This window comes from Arvicanthis niloticus, chromosome 26, assembly GCF_011762505.2.
Source record: "Arvicanthis niloticus isolate mArvNil1 chromosome 26, mArvNil1.pat.X, whole genome shotgun sequence".
Taxonomy (NCBI): domain Eukaryota; kingdom Metazoa; phylum Chordata; class Mammalia; order Rodentia; family Muridae; genus Arvicanthis; species Arvicanthis niloticus.
Window position 1 is genome coordinate 28,501,019 of NC_133434.1, and position 16,003 is coordinate 28,517,021.

At 45.6% G+C, this 16,003-nt stretch overlaps 1 protein-coding gene across 5 annotated transcripts in view; it reads right to left on the reverse strand.

Annotated features, from left to right (window-relative positions):
- The window catches only part of Tln2 (talin 2), a 412,083-nt gene that overhangs the window by 86,655 nt on the left and 309,425 nt on the right, over positions 1-16,003 (reverse strand). For all 5 annotated transcript variants that reach the window (XM_076925417.1, XM_076925418.1, XM_076925416.1 and 2 more), the window contains 5 exons: positions 10,229-10,322; positions 7,381-7,470; positions 4,042-4,164; positions 2,608-2,751; positions 281-442 (listed from right to left, as the gene is read on the reverse strand). In XM_076925417.1, coding sequence (XP_076781532.1) covers positions 281-442; positions 2,608-2,751; positions 4,042-4,164; positions 7,381-7,470; positions 10,229-10,322 — 613 coding nt within the window. The remainder of the gene's footprint in view (positions 1-280; positions 443-2,607; positions 2,752-4,041; positions 4,165-7,380; positions 7,471-10,228; positions 10,323-16,003) is intronic.

A 16,003-nucleotide genomic window follows, 5' to 3' on the forward strand; every position in this document is an offset into this window, starting at 1 on the left:
GAAAGGACCCTAATCTCCCCTCCCCCAACTTCAGGCCCTAACCTCCTAGCTGCAAAATTGGGAGTGGCTCCCTACTTACCACCACGAAGGTTAGTGGAGATGTAGCTGGTAGGGCTTTCCTGATGAATATTTCCAGATTAGTATGTGGAAGCGACCCCTCCCCACCTATGACTTAAGGGCTACACCTTACCACTCATCCATCTTAGGAGATAGAGACTTAGCCATACTCCTCTCTCCTCTCTGTACAGGGACCGACAAGGCCTGCAATGCAGTCACCTACCTTGATGGTCTTGACCAGGTTAGCGGTGCTGTTGGCAACCTCCTTGGCTGACTGGACGAAATGCCTCTTGGCAACAGGGTTGGCCGTCTTGGATGAGGCGATTCGGCAGGCATTGCATAAGGCTGAGGTGTGCTTGGCCACGATAGTGGCAGCTGACAGAACCTACAAAGCATGGAGCCGGATTAGGGGTGGAGGCCACACATGCCAGTGCAGAGAAGCCTGCATCTCTCTGCAGCCCACATGTCCCGAATCTGTGCAGTCTCATTTGTCTAGCTCTGCTGTGCCTAAAGTCACTCTGAGGAAGCAAAAAGCAAGAAACATGAAGCAAGAGAGAGTGAGAATAGAAAGGGGAAGGAGGTACTGGGCCCCACTCTCAAAGTGCATTAGGTCAGCTAGTCCTTGGAACCCCAGAGTCCAAGGCCCCACTCAAAGGGCATAAGGTCAGCTAGTCCTTGGAACCCCAGAGTCTAAGGCCCAGGCCTCAGGCCAAGACCTAAGACATCTGTTTTAAAAGTCTGCGAGTAGGTACACTAAAATGAGTAGAGAAACAAGAGTCATAAATTAAGTAATATAGTTTATTTAACTCTGTATATCCAAAATAGCTCATCATAACCAATTTACAAATAGCAATATGATACTCTAAGTTTAGGTTCATGCCAAGTCTTTGAAATTCAGCATGCACAAGACACTCACAGGTCATTGCTATTTGGACTAGATATTTTACTAGTGATTAATAGCTACCTTTCGCTAGTGGCCAACTCCTTGGAACAGGTTAGGATGGGTACAATAAGTGGCTAGATGCACCACTCCCTCCTCCCCCTAGGGGGAGCTGTAGGTAATGACTAATAGTCTGTGGACCATCTATCAACTACCCATTCTCAACACAGAATACTCTGGAAGCCATAGACTTCCCTTTGTGGGAGTTAGACAGGCTCAAGTGCACCTGAGTATACACTCTGGGCTGTGGCAGCTCCAAACAGCCCTGGTACTGTATTTTTAGATCTTTGTACTGCCTTAAGAATGCTGGCCTAAAATTAATTAATTAATTAATTAATTAAAAAAGAATGCTGGCCTAAGTTCATAGTGGGCATGTTACTCTCAAGGCTACGGCTAGTACCCCATAGTAGGCACTTCTCTTTCTTTTCAGTATACTGCTTTCCTATGTAACCAGGTCCCCATGACACCACAGGCACCAAGGTATGTGACACACACCATCTGCTCCTCAAATGTCTCTCGGGCTCCTTTTTGTGTTGTAGATTCTGACCTCAAATCTGAGGCTTGGCTCAGTGCCATCATCTCTGAAGTGACCCATGAAAACTTGTCACACTTCTAATATATCTCTGTCCTGGTTAGTTTTTATTGTTAACTTGACACAACCTGAAGGCATCTGGGAAAAGGGAACCTCAACTGAAGAGCTTCTTCAGCCAGACTGGCCTGTGGCCATGTCTTTGAGAGACTGTCTTGTTTGATAATCAGTGTGTGAGGCCCAGCCAACCTGTGGGCAGCACGTCCCTAAGCAGATGGGCCTGGGCTATACAAGAAAGCAAGCTGAGCATAAGACTGTGAATAGCCAGTATAAACTGCATTCATCCATGGTGTCTACTTGAGCTCCTGCCCTGACATCCCCTCTATGGCGGACTGTAACCTGGAGATGGAAGCTGAAATAAACCCTTTCTTCCCCAAGTGGTTTTTGTTGAGAGTGTTTTATCACAGCAACTGCAACTAGAACAATACTCTATCTTATCAATACACCCCAATCAAACTCCTAATGGAGTAAGAACCAAAGGGGTAAAGGTCAGGTCTCACCTATGCTGACTTAGGGCTGAGTAAAGAACAAACTGTCAATAACCAGCCGAGAGACTCCTCATGAATTCTGCTACAATGTTTCACTCTGTTGCTTCTCAGAACCTATAGATAAGTATATTCTTGCCTTTACCACATTTGCAATACTTTCCTGGTCATTGTGATGGGTAGTTCATTTGTCAACCTGACATAGCCTAGAACCACCTGGGGAAGGAGAATCTCAACAGGCATGCCAGTGGGGACTGTCTTGATGACCTTAACGGAACCTAAAAGTAGGAGGCACCATTTCCTGTGTGCTGAACTGGGTAAGAGTAGAGAAAGCAAGCTGACCAGAGGCATACACGTTCTCTCTGCTCCCAAGTTGCTTTTTTGGTCAGGGCATTTCATGAAATGAGAACAGTTATTATCTGTATAGCTGCAGTCATCTGGGTTTGCAAGCCCTGAAAACACAGGATTCTCTCCTCATTTTCCCATCTCCCATCACTCACCAAGAGATCACATGCCCCACATCCTTCCCTGGTTACCTGTGATGGGCTGCTGCCAGGGTCCACCAAGTTTTGACATGCCATCTGGATCGCCTGGTTAGCCCTGGCAAACTGGATGGGGTCCACCAGGCCTTGGTGGCCTGCCTGGCTGTTTGGATCAGAGATGCCAACCAGGTACGCAGCCTAGAAAAAGAAGAGTAAAAATCACACCTCAGGTTCCAGGCTCCTCCATGAGCCGTGGAAGACAATCGTCTGCAGTGTACTGGCAGCTGGCAAGCTCAGGTACTCTTTAGGGCAAGCTACCCAAAGTAAGCTCATCCCTCTCGCCAATGATGACATGGTGACAGACAGGACTATGCCAGTTTGACATACCATCAGGAGTTTGCTGCAGGCATCAGGGAACAAAGCCTCCTTGTTCTTAAGAGAAAGCCTTTGAGATGCTCTTCTGTGGGGCATGGACACGGACGGGTGCAGCTTGCACAGCTGCTGGCAGCCATCATATGACCATGACGATGCCTGCCTTTAGTGTGATGCTGGCTGTGGCTTATAGTCAGAAGAGGCGGAAGAAAGCCAGTGCAAACTGACACACAGAGCCTCTGAGTCAGTTCATCCTAGGGCCTTGGCTGCCCAAAGGTTTCCTAACCCAGGGGGACCTTGCCTGGGTCACTATTTCCAATGGCAGTTAGAGTCTTGGCTTAGGCAATCAAGTAAGACAAATGGGATGACTCAGAAAATGGGGGCGGGGAGAAAGAGAGGGAGGAAGGAAGGAAGGAAGGAAGGAAGGATAACATCTGCTCCAACAGGATGGTTGCAGAGAAGGCTGTTTCTTTGGGTTCCCTTTGGACGTACTAGGAAATAACTCACAGAGAATGAGCTCGGGTGGTTTGAGGGGCAGGGTCAAGGTTAGGAATCTTCTCTTTCAATTAGGGATGTTTGACTTTGAGCAAGTGAAATCTCCCAAGTTCAAGCTTAACCATCAGTGTGAAACTCTTTGAGCTAAATGCTGCCATCTTTAAAGTTTTTGTTATACGGTCCCAATCATGACTTGAAACGGACAAGGTCAGCCAAAGGAAGGTGGTAAATATCATATCATAGCTCTGCATGATTGGGCTGAATTTTTCTTCTTTTTATTCTGAAGAATGTGGCTAACATGCAGTTCTAAAGACTGAGGGCCTTTTAATTACTCAATACTTATTCTTCTCCATGGAACAATTTATCTAGGACACTGGCTTTTAAAAACTGCTTTGACCTCTGGGTGTCAGGTCTGCAGTATTTGTACAGTCTCACTTTCCTCCCTGCATGCGCCCAGAAGCACTGGCGGGTATTCTGCCTATATGCCCACCCACCCAGAAGCCATCAGCTTCCCCATGGTTCCCATCTCAGTGCTTGGAGGAGCTGAAGCAGGTCTCCCTCAGGAGTATGTATTATGTCCTAGGGCACAAGCTGGAAAGAAGGTGTGCACAGGGCTCTCACCTGGGCTGCTGCCTCTGTCAGCCCACAGAGAGCCTTGGATGCAATCCCTACACATTCTCCGAAGGCAGGGAGGTCTCCAGTCTTGGCATTCTGTGAAATCCCTGCCATTGACTCGCCCAGAACCTGCAAAACAGAAACTAGTCATTGAGTTTGTATCCCATCCCAGGGCTGCAGGAGGTTACCCTGCTGCTTTAATACTCAACGCGACTTAATTTAAAACATTTGTCATCTTTGCCTTTACTGTACCCAAGAGAGATTGGAGAGAATTACACCGCCTCTCTATGATGAAGACAAACACATAAAAGGAATCCAAACCTTTCATCCAAAGGTTATCAGATTCTCCTGGGGGTTCAGTGAACATACAGAAATCATCATGTATAATCTACACAAAGCCTCTCACTGGCACATGGCCCAATCTGAGAACTATTTACTTCTAAGAGCATAAACTCACATTCAAGGAACTGGACTTGAAATTCTAACCAGAAAGTAGAAGGCACACTCTTCCTTGTATGACTGATTTTATCAAGTTTTGAAAAGCACTGGTATATTCCTTTTTTTTTTTGGGGGGGGGGTCTTCCAAATAAGGCCTGATAAGGATTGTCACAGTCAGTGTGCAACTTAGGGAACTCAAATGTCCTCTAAAGATCATACAGAAGGTCACATGGGCAGAGCAGGACATCTACCCCAAATCTGGTGCCCTGTCCTCTCTGGGCTTTGGCCACTGCCACAAGGAGAGTTTGTGTTTCCCAAGGCCATAGATTATAGAGTAGGAAACATTCATTCACCCTTGGGCGAGAGATGACATTGTCAAGTTTCTGTGATGTAGAATTCTTCCTGAGACCATAGGCCACTTTGAAGAAGAAACAAAATAAATTACTATAATTTTTTAAATATATAAAATAATTGAGTTTACATAAAGATGTACAGAGCAAGGTAGCTAGGGAGTGTTTGGAAGCACAGGATTTTACCCTTGCCCCTAACTCTTTAAGAAGAGACCCTTCCTTGGGGGGAGCTGAGCTCAGTTGGGAGAATGCTAGCCTAGCACGAAGCCTTGGGTTCAACGGTTCAACTGTGGAGGTACACACCTGCAATTCCAGCACTTTGGGCAGTGAGAGCAGGGGAGTCAGAGTCATGCTTCAAAGGCCATGTTCAAGGCTAGCCTGAGCTACATGAGGCCGTGTCTTTAAAAAAACAAAGGAATTTTCTGACTTTAAGTATTTAAGTCATATGCACTCTCCATTCAGACAGCCCTTTACTCCATGAAAGTAGCTGAACAGAGGAAATTCTTGTCTTAGCCTAACACAAACTGAGTCCTCCTGACCCCAATACAGATGGTTCGACAAGTGTGAAGTGATGAAAACCAGTGTGCACAGGTGACAGAAGTTCAACTGCCAACCGTCTCTCTGGGATATCACTGGCGCTTTGTGATTCTTGAGCTTTCTCCTTCATTATTGCTCCCTGATATCGCCCTCACTATTGCCGTTTCTTTTTTCCCACTGCTAAAACATGAGGTTTAATGATAATAACCAGTGCACTGGGGTTCACACACACACACACACACACACACACACACACACACACACACACACACAGGCAAGAGGAACCCTGAGCTAAAGCTAAGAGCAGTTTTTATACAGTTTAAGAGGCGGACTAGAGAAACAGTGTCTAGACACACTATGATTGGTAGAACAGTGTGACTTTTAAACTGATTGGTCTTTGGGGGAATGAGGTGGCAAGGACCTCCCTTGTCTGTAAGTGTCAAGGGTTGGTCTATCCTGTGGAATGTGTCAATGTGCTCTGGGCCTTCCCCACCTGCAGGTGGGTTCACTTCCCTGTGGTCTGAGGAATATTAATCAGCCTCTCCCTTCTTCCTCTGGTTAATCCAGCAGGGTAATCCAGCAGGTGTCCTCAGACTAAGGAATGTGCTCCTCCTGGGATGTGTCCTGGGGCAGTTAAGTTTTAAGTTTAACTGAATTCCTATGTTTCCCCCTTTTCTTTGTGGCTGATTCTAATCTTGGAATACAAGCTGTCATCTTGGTGTACAGCATGATACTGTTGTCTGAGCAAAAGCACTTGTATTAATGCGATCCTTAGCAAATCTAACCAAGCGATTTAGAATGTAGGGGCCAGAGGTGAGCGACAGAAGCAAGATTATCAGGGGTCCCCTTACGGCTGAAACCAAGGTAGTGAACCAGGGAGATCTATTGAACCATGACTCGAACCACCCTAGATTCTGTCCTCTTTCTCTTTGTCTCTTAGCTAACCTTTCTCAGACCTTGGCCATGAAATCTTTGATTATTCCTGAATGATCTATATAAAAACAACATTTTCCTTCAAGGCTGCACACAACCCGCCTTGTTGGAGGAAAAGGAGATCTAATCTCCTGTTCTGCATGACTACTTCAGATCGCCTTTTCTTTATTCCCATCTTCCCCCAATTAAACAGCAAGGAATCAGATCTCACCAAGGAAGGCCTTGAAGCCATTGTAATTTTTAACATACTTCTCTTCCTGACCACCCAAAACTCCTAATATTTACTCCCCTCAAAAACTGTATGCTACGACTAGATAGCACAAAATACAAATGAGGCGCTCTCATGCCAAGGTCACAGGAGGACTTGAAACAGCAGTTCAGCCTCCAGTATAGAAAAGCAGGCTGGATTCACAGTGAGACCCATCTCTGGAGTTCTCAAAGCAGGAGTTCTCAAAGAAGTTCCTAGACCACAGAGGCAGGACTGGGAGCCCCTCAGAAACACACAGACTTCAAACCTTGGGGGGTGGGGTCTGGCACCTGGTGTTTATCCAACTTTCCACATAGTTCTGAGAGACCCCGAATGTGGAGGACACTTGAGCATGTGACAAGATTTCACCATATTGGGCTACCCAGGGGTGAGGCAGATGCCTTTTCTCAGTTTCTCCCCTTTCTGTTTCTCCCCACTGAGGAGCAGCGTTGATATCTGTATTTTGGCATAGACAGTTCACAGTTAGTATTGACTGTCAACCTGACAGGCTCTATAATTACTGAGGAAATAAGGCTCTGGGCATACCTGTGAGGGGGTCTCCAGACTTTGTTGACTAAGGAGGGATGACCCACTTTGGTGGCACTATCCCTAAGGCTGGGGTCCTAAACTTTGTAAAAAGGAGAAATTGAGCTGAACACCTGCATTCATCTCTCTCTGCTTCCTGACTGTAGATGCGGTGTGACCAGACTGTCCGTCTCATAATCCTGCCGTTAGGCTGGATCTTCAGATTTAAGCCGAAAGGAAGCCTGCCTTCTTTAGGCTGCTTGTTATGTATGTTATCTCAGCAGAGAGGAGAGTAACAAACACAGACTGGCTTACCTTGGAGTTCTCCATCACACTCTCGATGCAGTCAAAGTAAGAGAGGTCGCTCACAGGCTCATTCGGGTTTTCCAACATCCCCTTGACAGTCTACACAGGAGAACAAAGCTTAGCAAGTGAGCCAGAGGCACAGAAGAAACCCCCTGCCAAGTACAACCATTGCTACCTGTTGACGGACTAGGACTAGGGCAATGATTTGATCAATCATTTAGAGTCATAGGAGGAACTGAAACCAGGGTGTCAAGACTTCAGATTCCTTGTCCGCCAAACAGTGGTGGCAGGGGCAGGGGGCCTCAGGTTACTGCTGCCAGGGGTGGGGCTATCAGTTCAGTTGGGAGGGCTTTTTCAAAAAAATTTTTTTTTTATTTTTTGTTTTTACAAGACAGTGTTTCTCTGTATAAAAAAGCCATGGCTATCCAGGAGCTCACTTTGTAGAACAAGCTGGCCTGGTCTTTGCCTCCGGATTGCTCGGATTTAAGGCATGTGTACCACACTGGCCTGCAGGAGGACTTTTAGAAGAAAGTTTGAAGTTAATGCATTGTTGGCTAACACAATTTAGGTGACCCTGGAGAGCTTATGTTCCGAATGCACCTTTGTTCTGGTTAAGAAGGACTCTCAATATTTCAGTTCTGGAGCCTTCTAATGGAAGTACATGGAAGAACGTGACCCCCAAAGGTGGCCCACTGGGACGGCTCATTTGTTATTGACTTGAGAAGAGTAGAAAGTATCTACTCTTGCTGAGGCACCACTCAGGAAGCCGGTAGACGTCAGTTTTTCTGTCTCTCCAAAATCAGTAAAAATCATCACTAGCTTTCTCCATGACCTTGGATCACTACCCATGAGGAGTTCTTCCTTTGATTGGCAGCCTGGGGATGGGTCCTTGACTGTGCTCATCATCTGGAGACTGCACACTACCAGCCAGCAGCCTCTGGAGACACAGTCAAGAAAGTGACAACCGAGCTGAGTTCCAAAGGGTGCACGTGGGATAATGGGAGCTGATGATACGAATCCATTCAAAGGCACAGGGAAGAGGGCTGCACAAGGCTGGAGATTATTTTATCGAAAGCCTCTTCTTGGATAACCGAAATGTTTTCAGAACCAATAATCCCGAGAAGCCTTTAAAGCACAGGGTACCCACGCTAACAAATCTTATTTAGACCAACTACGTATGTGTCATACATATTGAGAAGGTGGGATGAGCTACTGGACAAGCTAAGGCGGTGAACAGCTCATGTGTAATGGCTGAGTTTGGTTGTCAACCCAACACATGTTGGAAAGAAGGAACTCCATCTAAAGCCTCCATGAGCCGGGACTGTGAGTAAGTCACCAGGCATTGTCTTGATTGCTAACTGATGTAGCCCAGGCCATCATGAGGGGCACCATCACTAGGCATATAGGGCTGAGCTGTACGAGAAAGCCGAGCTTTCTCGAGGGCATGAGCCTGGAAGGAAGCCAGTATGCAGTGTTCTTTAGTGGTTTCTGCTTCAAGTTCCTGCCTTGAGTTTGCCTGGGCTTCCCTCAGTGACGAACTGTACAGCTATTGTAAGCCTTCAGTTATGGTGTTTATCACAGCAACGGAAAGCATACTAGAACACATGTAAGAACCATTCCTAATAATGTTCAAATGCTACAGCCCTGCCCTCCTGGACCCCTTTCACTTCAACTCTGGTTATCACTACCATCATGGCCCTGAGCAAGCATTCAGAAGCTGCCATGGGAATTCCCACCAAGTCAGACCCATGCTAGCCATGAGGACGACCAGAAGAACGATAGGTACAAGCAATCTATGTCTACTGAGATACGCTGGGCCCATCCAATTGACTCTGGGTAGGTAAGGCCTGCTTTCCAGATGAGCAGGCATAATGGCTTTCTTTGCTTGCAGACTTTCTGAGAAGCGCTGCATAACTTCAGACACAAACACACACCATGAATGCACGTCAAAAGGTACCCACAAGTGCCAAGAGGAGCCTCCTAAGTTATAAAGAGGCAAATGCACCCTTTGACCCCCTCCAGTGTGTCCCTTACATGTGGCAGAATAAAATGTAGGTGGACTGGGGGCTGGGGAGATGGCTTAGTGGTTAAGAGCACTAATTGCTCTTCCAGAGGTCCTGAGTTCAAATCCCAGCAACCACATGGTGGCTCACAACCATCTGCAGTCGGATCTGATGCCCTCTTCTAGTGTGTCGGGGGACAGCTACAGTGTACTCACATACATGAAATAAAAAAAAAAAATTTAAATTTAAAAAAAAATGTAGGTGGACACAATTGTGTGAAGATGTGTGCACATGGGCGTGGAGGCCAGAGGTCAACTTCAGGTGCTATTCCTCAGGTGCCATCAACTTTGCCTCACTGGCCTGGAGCTCACCACGTAGGCCAGTGTCTGGCAAGGAAGCCTAGTGGATCTGCCTGTTTCAACTTTCTCCACCACCATGAGAAACTTTTGTATGTGTGGTCTGGAGTTAGAACTCAGGTGTTCCTGGTTTGTGGTAAGTATTTTACCAACTGAGTTGTCTCTCCAGCCCCAAGCTCTGTTTCTCTCCTGGTTATCGGTTGGTTATCCAAGAATAATCTCTTTAATAGTTTGTAGGCAACGTCTGCTCATTGACAGCCTACACTCAACACCACTTCCTGTTTGAACTGAAAAATCCTTTAATAAACAAAATACATGTTGGTCTAGTAGGAACAAGGAGAAATCCTGATAAAAATAGTATAAAATGCCATTTTCTCTAGCTCCTTCCACCTAGAAGAGACAGAGGCATAGATAGAAGAGAGACGAGTCAGCCACAGTCTCGGGGAGACTGGGCTCCTGGCAGGCTTTCCTACCCTTCTAGCCTAGCAGGGCACTCACCTCGAGCTCACGCAGGGCGTTGTCACACTCCTTCTGCCCAGGGGCTTGCTGAGTGCACAACATGATAAGCTGGTTGATGCTCTCTGTCACAGCTCTGGGGAGGAACAGAGAGCGAACAGCATGGGCTTGAGTGGGTATGCTTTGTCTTACTATTTCACACGTGTACGGATGTCAGCCATTTCCGTCAACAGCTGTTCACCACCTCTGGCAGAGATCAAGTGACTATTTAGGTTGTGATCCCCAAAAGGCCTCCCAGCAAGCTCTCGCTCTACGACTGGAATGAAGCACAGGCAGACACAGGGAAAGGTAGACTCCCTACTATGCTTCTGATTACTTGTCTCATTTCTCAAAGGCTCTAACGGATCCCTTAAGAAATTAAGACTATCTTTGATATATTCATGAGAGACAATGAAGCCGCAGACAGCAAAAAGACCACATTGATACCATTTTCAGGACCCTTCTCAAGCAGCCTTCAAGGAACAGGATTATCCAGTCAGGCTGCACTGGACAGGTTTGGTATATTTTGATTATTTTCAAATACTACAGATAATAAAATATGTTTGAGTAGCTTTTCCAAGTTCTATTCTTTAAAATATCTAATTTTTTTTTTCACTAACACCAATAGGATTATATCAGAGTCACTAGTGTTTACATGTATCTCTATTTTGAGAACTTATAAAGTAAACCCATTTTTTTTTTCCTGTAAAGATTCCACTCTTCTGAGCAGCCTCTGGGCTTAACATGTCCTGGGTTATGGATAATTTAGAAACTCAAGTTCCATTCCGAATTAGTTTCTACCAGGCAGGAAAGAGAAGCTGAAGTTTTGCTTTAGTTTAGGGACAAAGAGAAGTCTGTTTTAACAGAATCTGTTGAGACTCCATCTTTTCTTCATTAAATTGCTTTTGTAATTACACTGCTGGCTATGTCTGTGGGATCTGCTTCTGGATTCTATTCTGTCCCACTGACCAATGGTTTATTTTGTCTCCAATGTCACACTGTCCTCAGTGCTACCGTTCTATAGTAAGTCCGAGGGGCTAGAGAGATGACTCGGTGACGTAGAGAGGGTGCTGCTTGTACAAAAGACCTGAGCTTGCTTTCTAGTATCCATGCCAGGCAGCTCACAATCACACGGAACTCACACTCAAATGTAAATATGCACATGCGCGCGCACACACACACACCCCACAAAGTTTTAAAAAAATTAAGTCTTGAAATTGCATAGAAATGATAAATGCTGAGCCATTAGAAATGCTAATCACTGAAATCATCATTGTACATTATACACATGTACTGGATTGTTATACTGTATCAATAAATATATAAGAATATTTTGTGTCAGTAAAAGCAATAAATCTTCATGTTTCATAAATGAAGACTCCAAAAAGGGTGATGACTCCCTACGAGGACGCTACAAATAAGGCATAGGAATAAGCCTTATATCCATGCCTGCCTATGTGACTCTAAAGCTGACCCAAAGCCCTCTTCTGTGGGGCTATGATAGGTCTAGACTTCTGGCGGGGCAAAATTCTATTCTTACTTCCTACCTGCCACAGCTGAAGAGCAACTTAGAGCAAGCATGGCCAAAATAAGATCCACATGGTTAGTAACACCATCTGATAACAACAACAACAAAAAAAATAGTCTCATTGTATTAGTTCAACAGGTTTCTCAGCTTGCCACAGAATATCAAATTAGATGGAATTAGTTGTCGTTGCCAACATCCAAAGGCAATTAGCTGAATTATGTGATCGAATATTGCTTTTCATTTAAGCTCAGCTGGTGGGGGGTGGGGGATGAGAAGAATACAAACATTCTCAAACTCAAGAGAGAATCCCAAAATAGTAGCTGTAGGATGAATGCTTGTGGCTTGTTGAAAAGTGCTTTATTAGGGTGTCATTAGAAGTACTGTGTTTTCCTCCATACAAGGGGAAGCGAAAGACCAAGATGGCAGGGCAGCCCCCAGCTCCAGTGACCTGGGAGGGTACAGTTCACAGTGGGTGCATTCCAAGTATCCTACAGAGAGCTGAATGGCATGTCCCGCGTGGCAGCTCTCGAGACCCACTTCTGAGGAGACAGGTTGGCACGTGTCATGGTGGTAGGGCTCAGGGCGTGTCCTGAATCATGAAAACATGATCCTCAGAGCTCATTTCTACACATGGCTGAAGTTTTCTGTCAAATCTATTCCTCACTAAATGTGTGGCTGTCTGTGTGTGTAGAGGTGTGGGGGTCGGGGGAGTGTGCACGTGGTATGCGTGGTGTCTGTGTGTGTATTTATGTTTGCACACATGTATCTGGAGACCAGAGATCAACCTCTATTATCCTCCCTCCACCTTATTTATTTATTAACATCCCAAATATTCCCTGTCCCCTTCTGGTCCCCCCTCAGATTCCCTCTCTCCACTCCCCTCCCCTTCTCCTCTGAGTGAGTGGGCCCCTTGGGTATCCTTCCCGCCCACCTTATTTTTTGAGCCAGGCTCACGAACCCATCCCACCCCATGTTAGAACGCTGACTGGTTTGAGCTGGTGTGCAGGCAACCATAGCTACTATGAGTTTATAAGTGCTGTGGCCCTGCTTCTACACGAAGCTTTTCTATTTAGGAAGTCTTTACAGTTGGTAAATCCACGGGATCCAGAGTTTCGAGAAAGAGGCTCCTTTCCCTAGTCTCTTATTTTTATAGCTGTGAACAAAAATTTAAATTAAAAGATAAAAGAAAAAAAAAACTAGGCACAGTAGCAGTCTGTGACTGGACAAAGTGCAAAACTGCTGGCCTGGCCTCGCACATCTAAGTGAGTCACTTAGACAACTGATCCACCATGGGGTAGAATAATTAAGTCATCTTGGAGTCTAGATTACCAAGCTATAGAGACTCAGTGGTCTAGGGGGAAATGAATAATTGATAACGAGAAGCAACGTTTACATGGTTCACACGATAACTGTGATTTTTACCAGCGAAGAGTCAGCAGGGACCCTGCCCATGCAACAAGAAAGGAATGGCTAAATAAGTTGACAGGGTATAACAGGGTTTGGGGGTGCTTATTAAAACTCACAATGCAGGACATGCTACTAATGTAATAGGATATTTATGATATATGCCTAAATACAATACAGCTGACTAAATGATCGAAACCATGTGAGAGCATCCTCTGTACAAAGGAGCATGTCTGTACACATAGGGATCTGATAGACTGAAAGCACATAAAAAGGTTAATGGTAGCTGGGCAGTGGTGGCACATGCCTTTAGTTCCAGCACTTGGGAGGCAGAGGCAGGCGGATTTCTGCCAGCCTGGTCTACAGAGTGAGTTCCAGGACAGCCAAGACTATGCAGAAAAACCCTGTCTCAAAAAAAAAAAAAAAAAAAAAAAAAAAAAAAAAAAAAAAGTTAATGGTGAGTTTACACTGTTGTTTTAAAAGATAAATTGTGACAATTGTGACAAATCTGGTCACCCAAATGAGCAGGATCCGGGCTCTGTAAACTCAAGTTCTCTTTTCTCTAGCTACTGTCGCTTTTACCTATTATTACAGCCACTATTACTACTACAGCCTTTTAATGATCAAAGATACATAAATTGATTTTTTTTTGTAATATAAAAAGGTTAGGGCTGGGGAGACAGCTCAGTTGGGAAAGCATTTGCTGTGTATGTGTGAAGTACTGGGTTCGGATGCAAGCGCCCATGTAAAAAGCAGGGTGCAGTGGTGCACACTTGTAATCCCAACACCAAGGACGCAGAGACAGGCAGGGTACGTGGGTCTGGGTGGCCAGTAGTCTATCTGACACTGTGTGTCCCACGTTCAGTGTGAGACCTTGGCTCAAAAAGTAAGCCCTAACATTGACCACTGGCCTCCACATGCACATACACAAGTGCATGTACACACAAACACATGCACACAACAAAAAATAGTTACATAGCCATTCTTCACAATCTACAGACTGTTTTCTTAGGCTTTGTTTTTTTATTTTAAAGAATGGAGATCTGCGACCTCAGGTTAAAAGGGGTTTCTACAGTAAGTCACCTATGTCCAGAGATATTGAATCGACTCAAGTTAGACAGAACTGGCTGGGATTGTTTTCCCCGGTTATGTGACACAGAGTCTTACTATGTAGTACAGGTAGGCCTCAAACCCACAATCTTTGGCCTCAGCCTCCTAAGTGCTAGGATAATCACAAGGTGAGAAGTCAGCTGTTAAGGAACTTGGGGGGAAAACAAACCATGACTAGTTTCTTCCTCAAGGAAGGGAGAAGAGAGGCAGTCATTTTTCCTGTAAGCCCCCCGTAGGCCTTATTATTCGCAAAGCTTGAAGACTTAAAAAAAAAAAAAAAAAAAAAAAAAAAAAAAAAAAAAGAGAGAGAGAAAGATGCAGTTTAAATCTCCCTCAATAGGTCAGTGAGGTGCTGGCAATGTGGCTGGAGAAGCAAGACAACAAAGACACAAAGACAGACATGACATGAGAGGGCAGGATGAGTAAGAAGACAAATAAAAGCCTGGAAAAAAAAATCATCCTGAATCACGGGGCAGGGTCTGTGCACAAAGGGAGATCTGAATGAGACTGAGGATGTTCAGCGAGTCTAGGCTGAGTTCCATCCTGGATAAAGGCGGAGAACATTCTGGATGAGATCAGCAGAGAGAGAAAAGCTGCCATTTCTCTTTTTCTATTTCATCTGGCGCAGACCATTCTCCCTTTGCTGGGTCATCCTCTGTCACAGTCTGTCTCAGGAGATGAGAAGAAACGTGTCTAACAGTATCAAGGGAACAGGAGGAGCCTCTGCTTGCTAGGGTAGACCCTCAGAAGACAGGAAAACACCTGGCCAGCTGTTCCTGGGGTCAGGGTGATGCACACTGACACCAATCAGAGGGGATAGTGCTCAGAGGGAAGGAGCCCTTCCTGCAGCTGCACACTGGATTTCCATTCTAGCCCCAAGTTCAAGGAGCATCGGACAAACGGACCAACCCCAGGGCGGGGAGGAGTCGGATGAATGGTTCACAAAGCCTCTCCCACTCCACCTAACTTTGAAGACAAGGCTGGAGCCTGACTAGCCACACAGGAGATGACCAAGATGGGCACAAGACAGCACCCAACTTTGTCTCCACAGATATATCATAAACCAATCTTATCAACCCCAAGATGAATGGAGTTCAGAGGTGAGGAAGAGTTAACCTCAGCATGTCCTTCAGAAGCAACATCTGGGCCCAGAGCATGAAGGATCACAGAGCCCCTAAAAGCAAGGGGTACAATAAGGTTGACAGCAATAGGATAGCAATAGAATGGAATGGAATAGAATAGAATAGCAATATACTATACTATAGAACAGCAATACAACAGTAATAGGATAGAAATAGCAGTAGGATAGTGTAGAATAGGCAAGCTATGGACATGCACAAAGGACAAGCAGGGCTGAGCTGTTGCCAGACTAAAAAGGACTGTGAACCTGAAGACTGAGGACCCTGTTGTTCAACCTCCTATGTACTTAGATGGGCCTCTGTGTGTGCACCTAACATCCAGTATCCAGCACCCATGCTGGCCTTGGCCCTATCAGGCCCATTATAATCATCTCCATGAAGAACCTATGAAACAAGCATGAACAGATGGTCCCCTAACCAGACAATGCTTGTATCTCCGCAGGAGCTTGCTAGAGCCCTGGATCTGGCTGGAGTGGCGGCTGAGGAATCACCCAGGAGCAAGAGCAGAAACACACCAAGACATCACAAGGGAGGTGCTCGGGCCACTGCAGCCCTGTCAATCCGCACATTCCACACCAGCACTTCCATGTGAGCTGT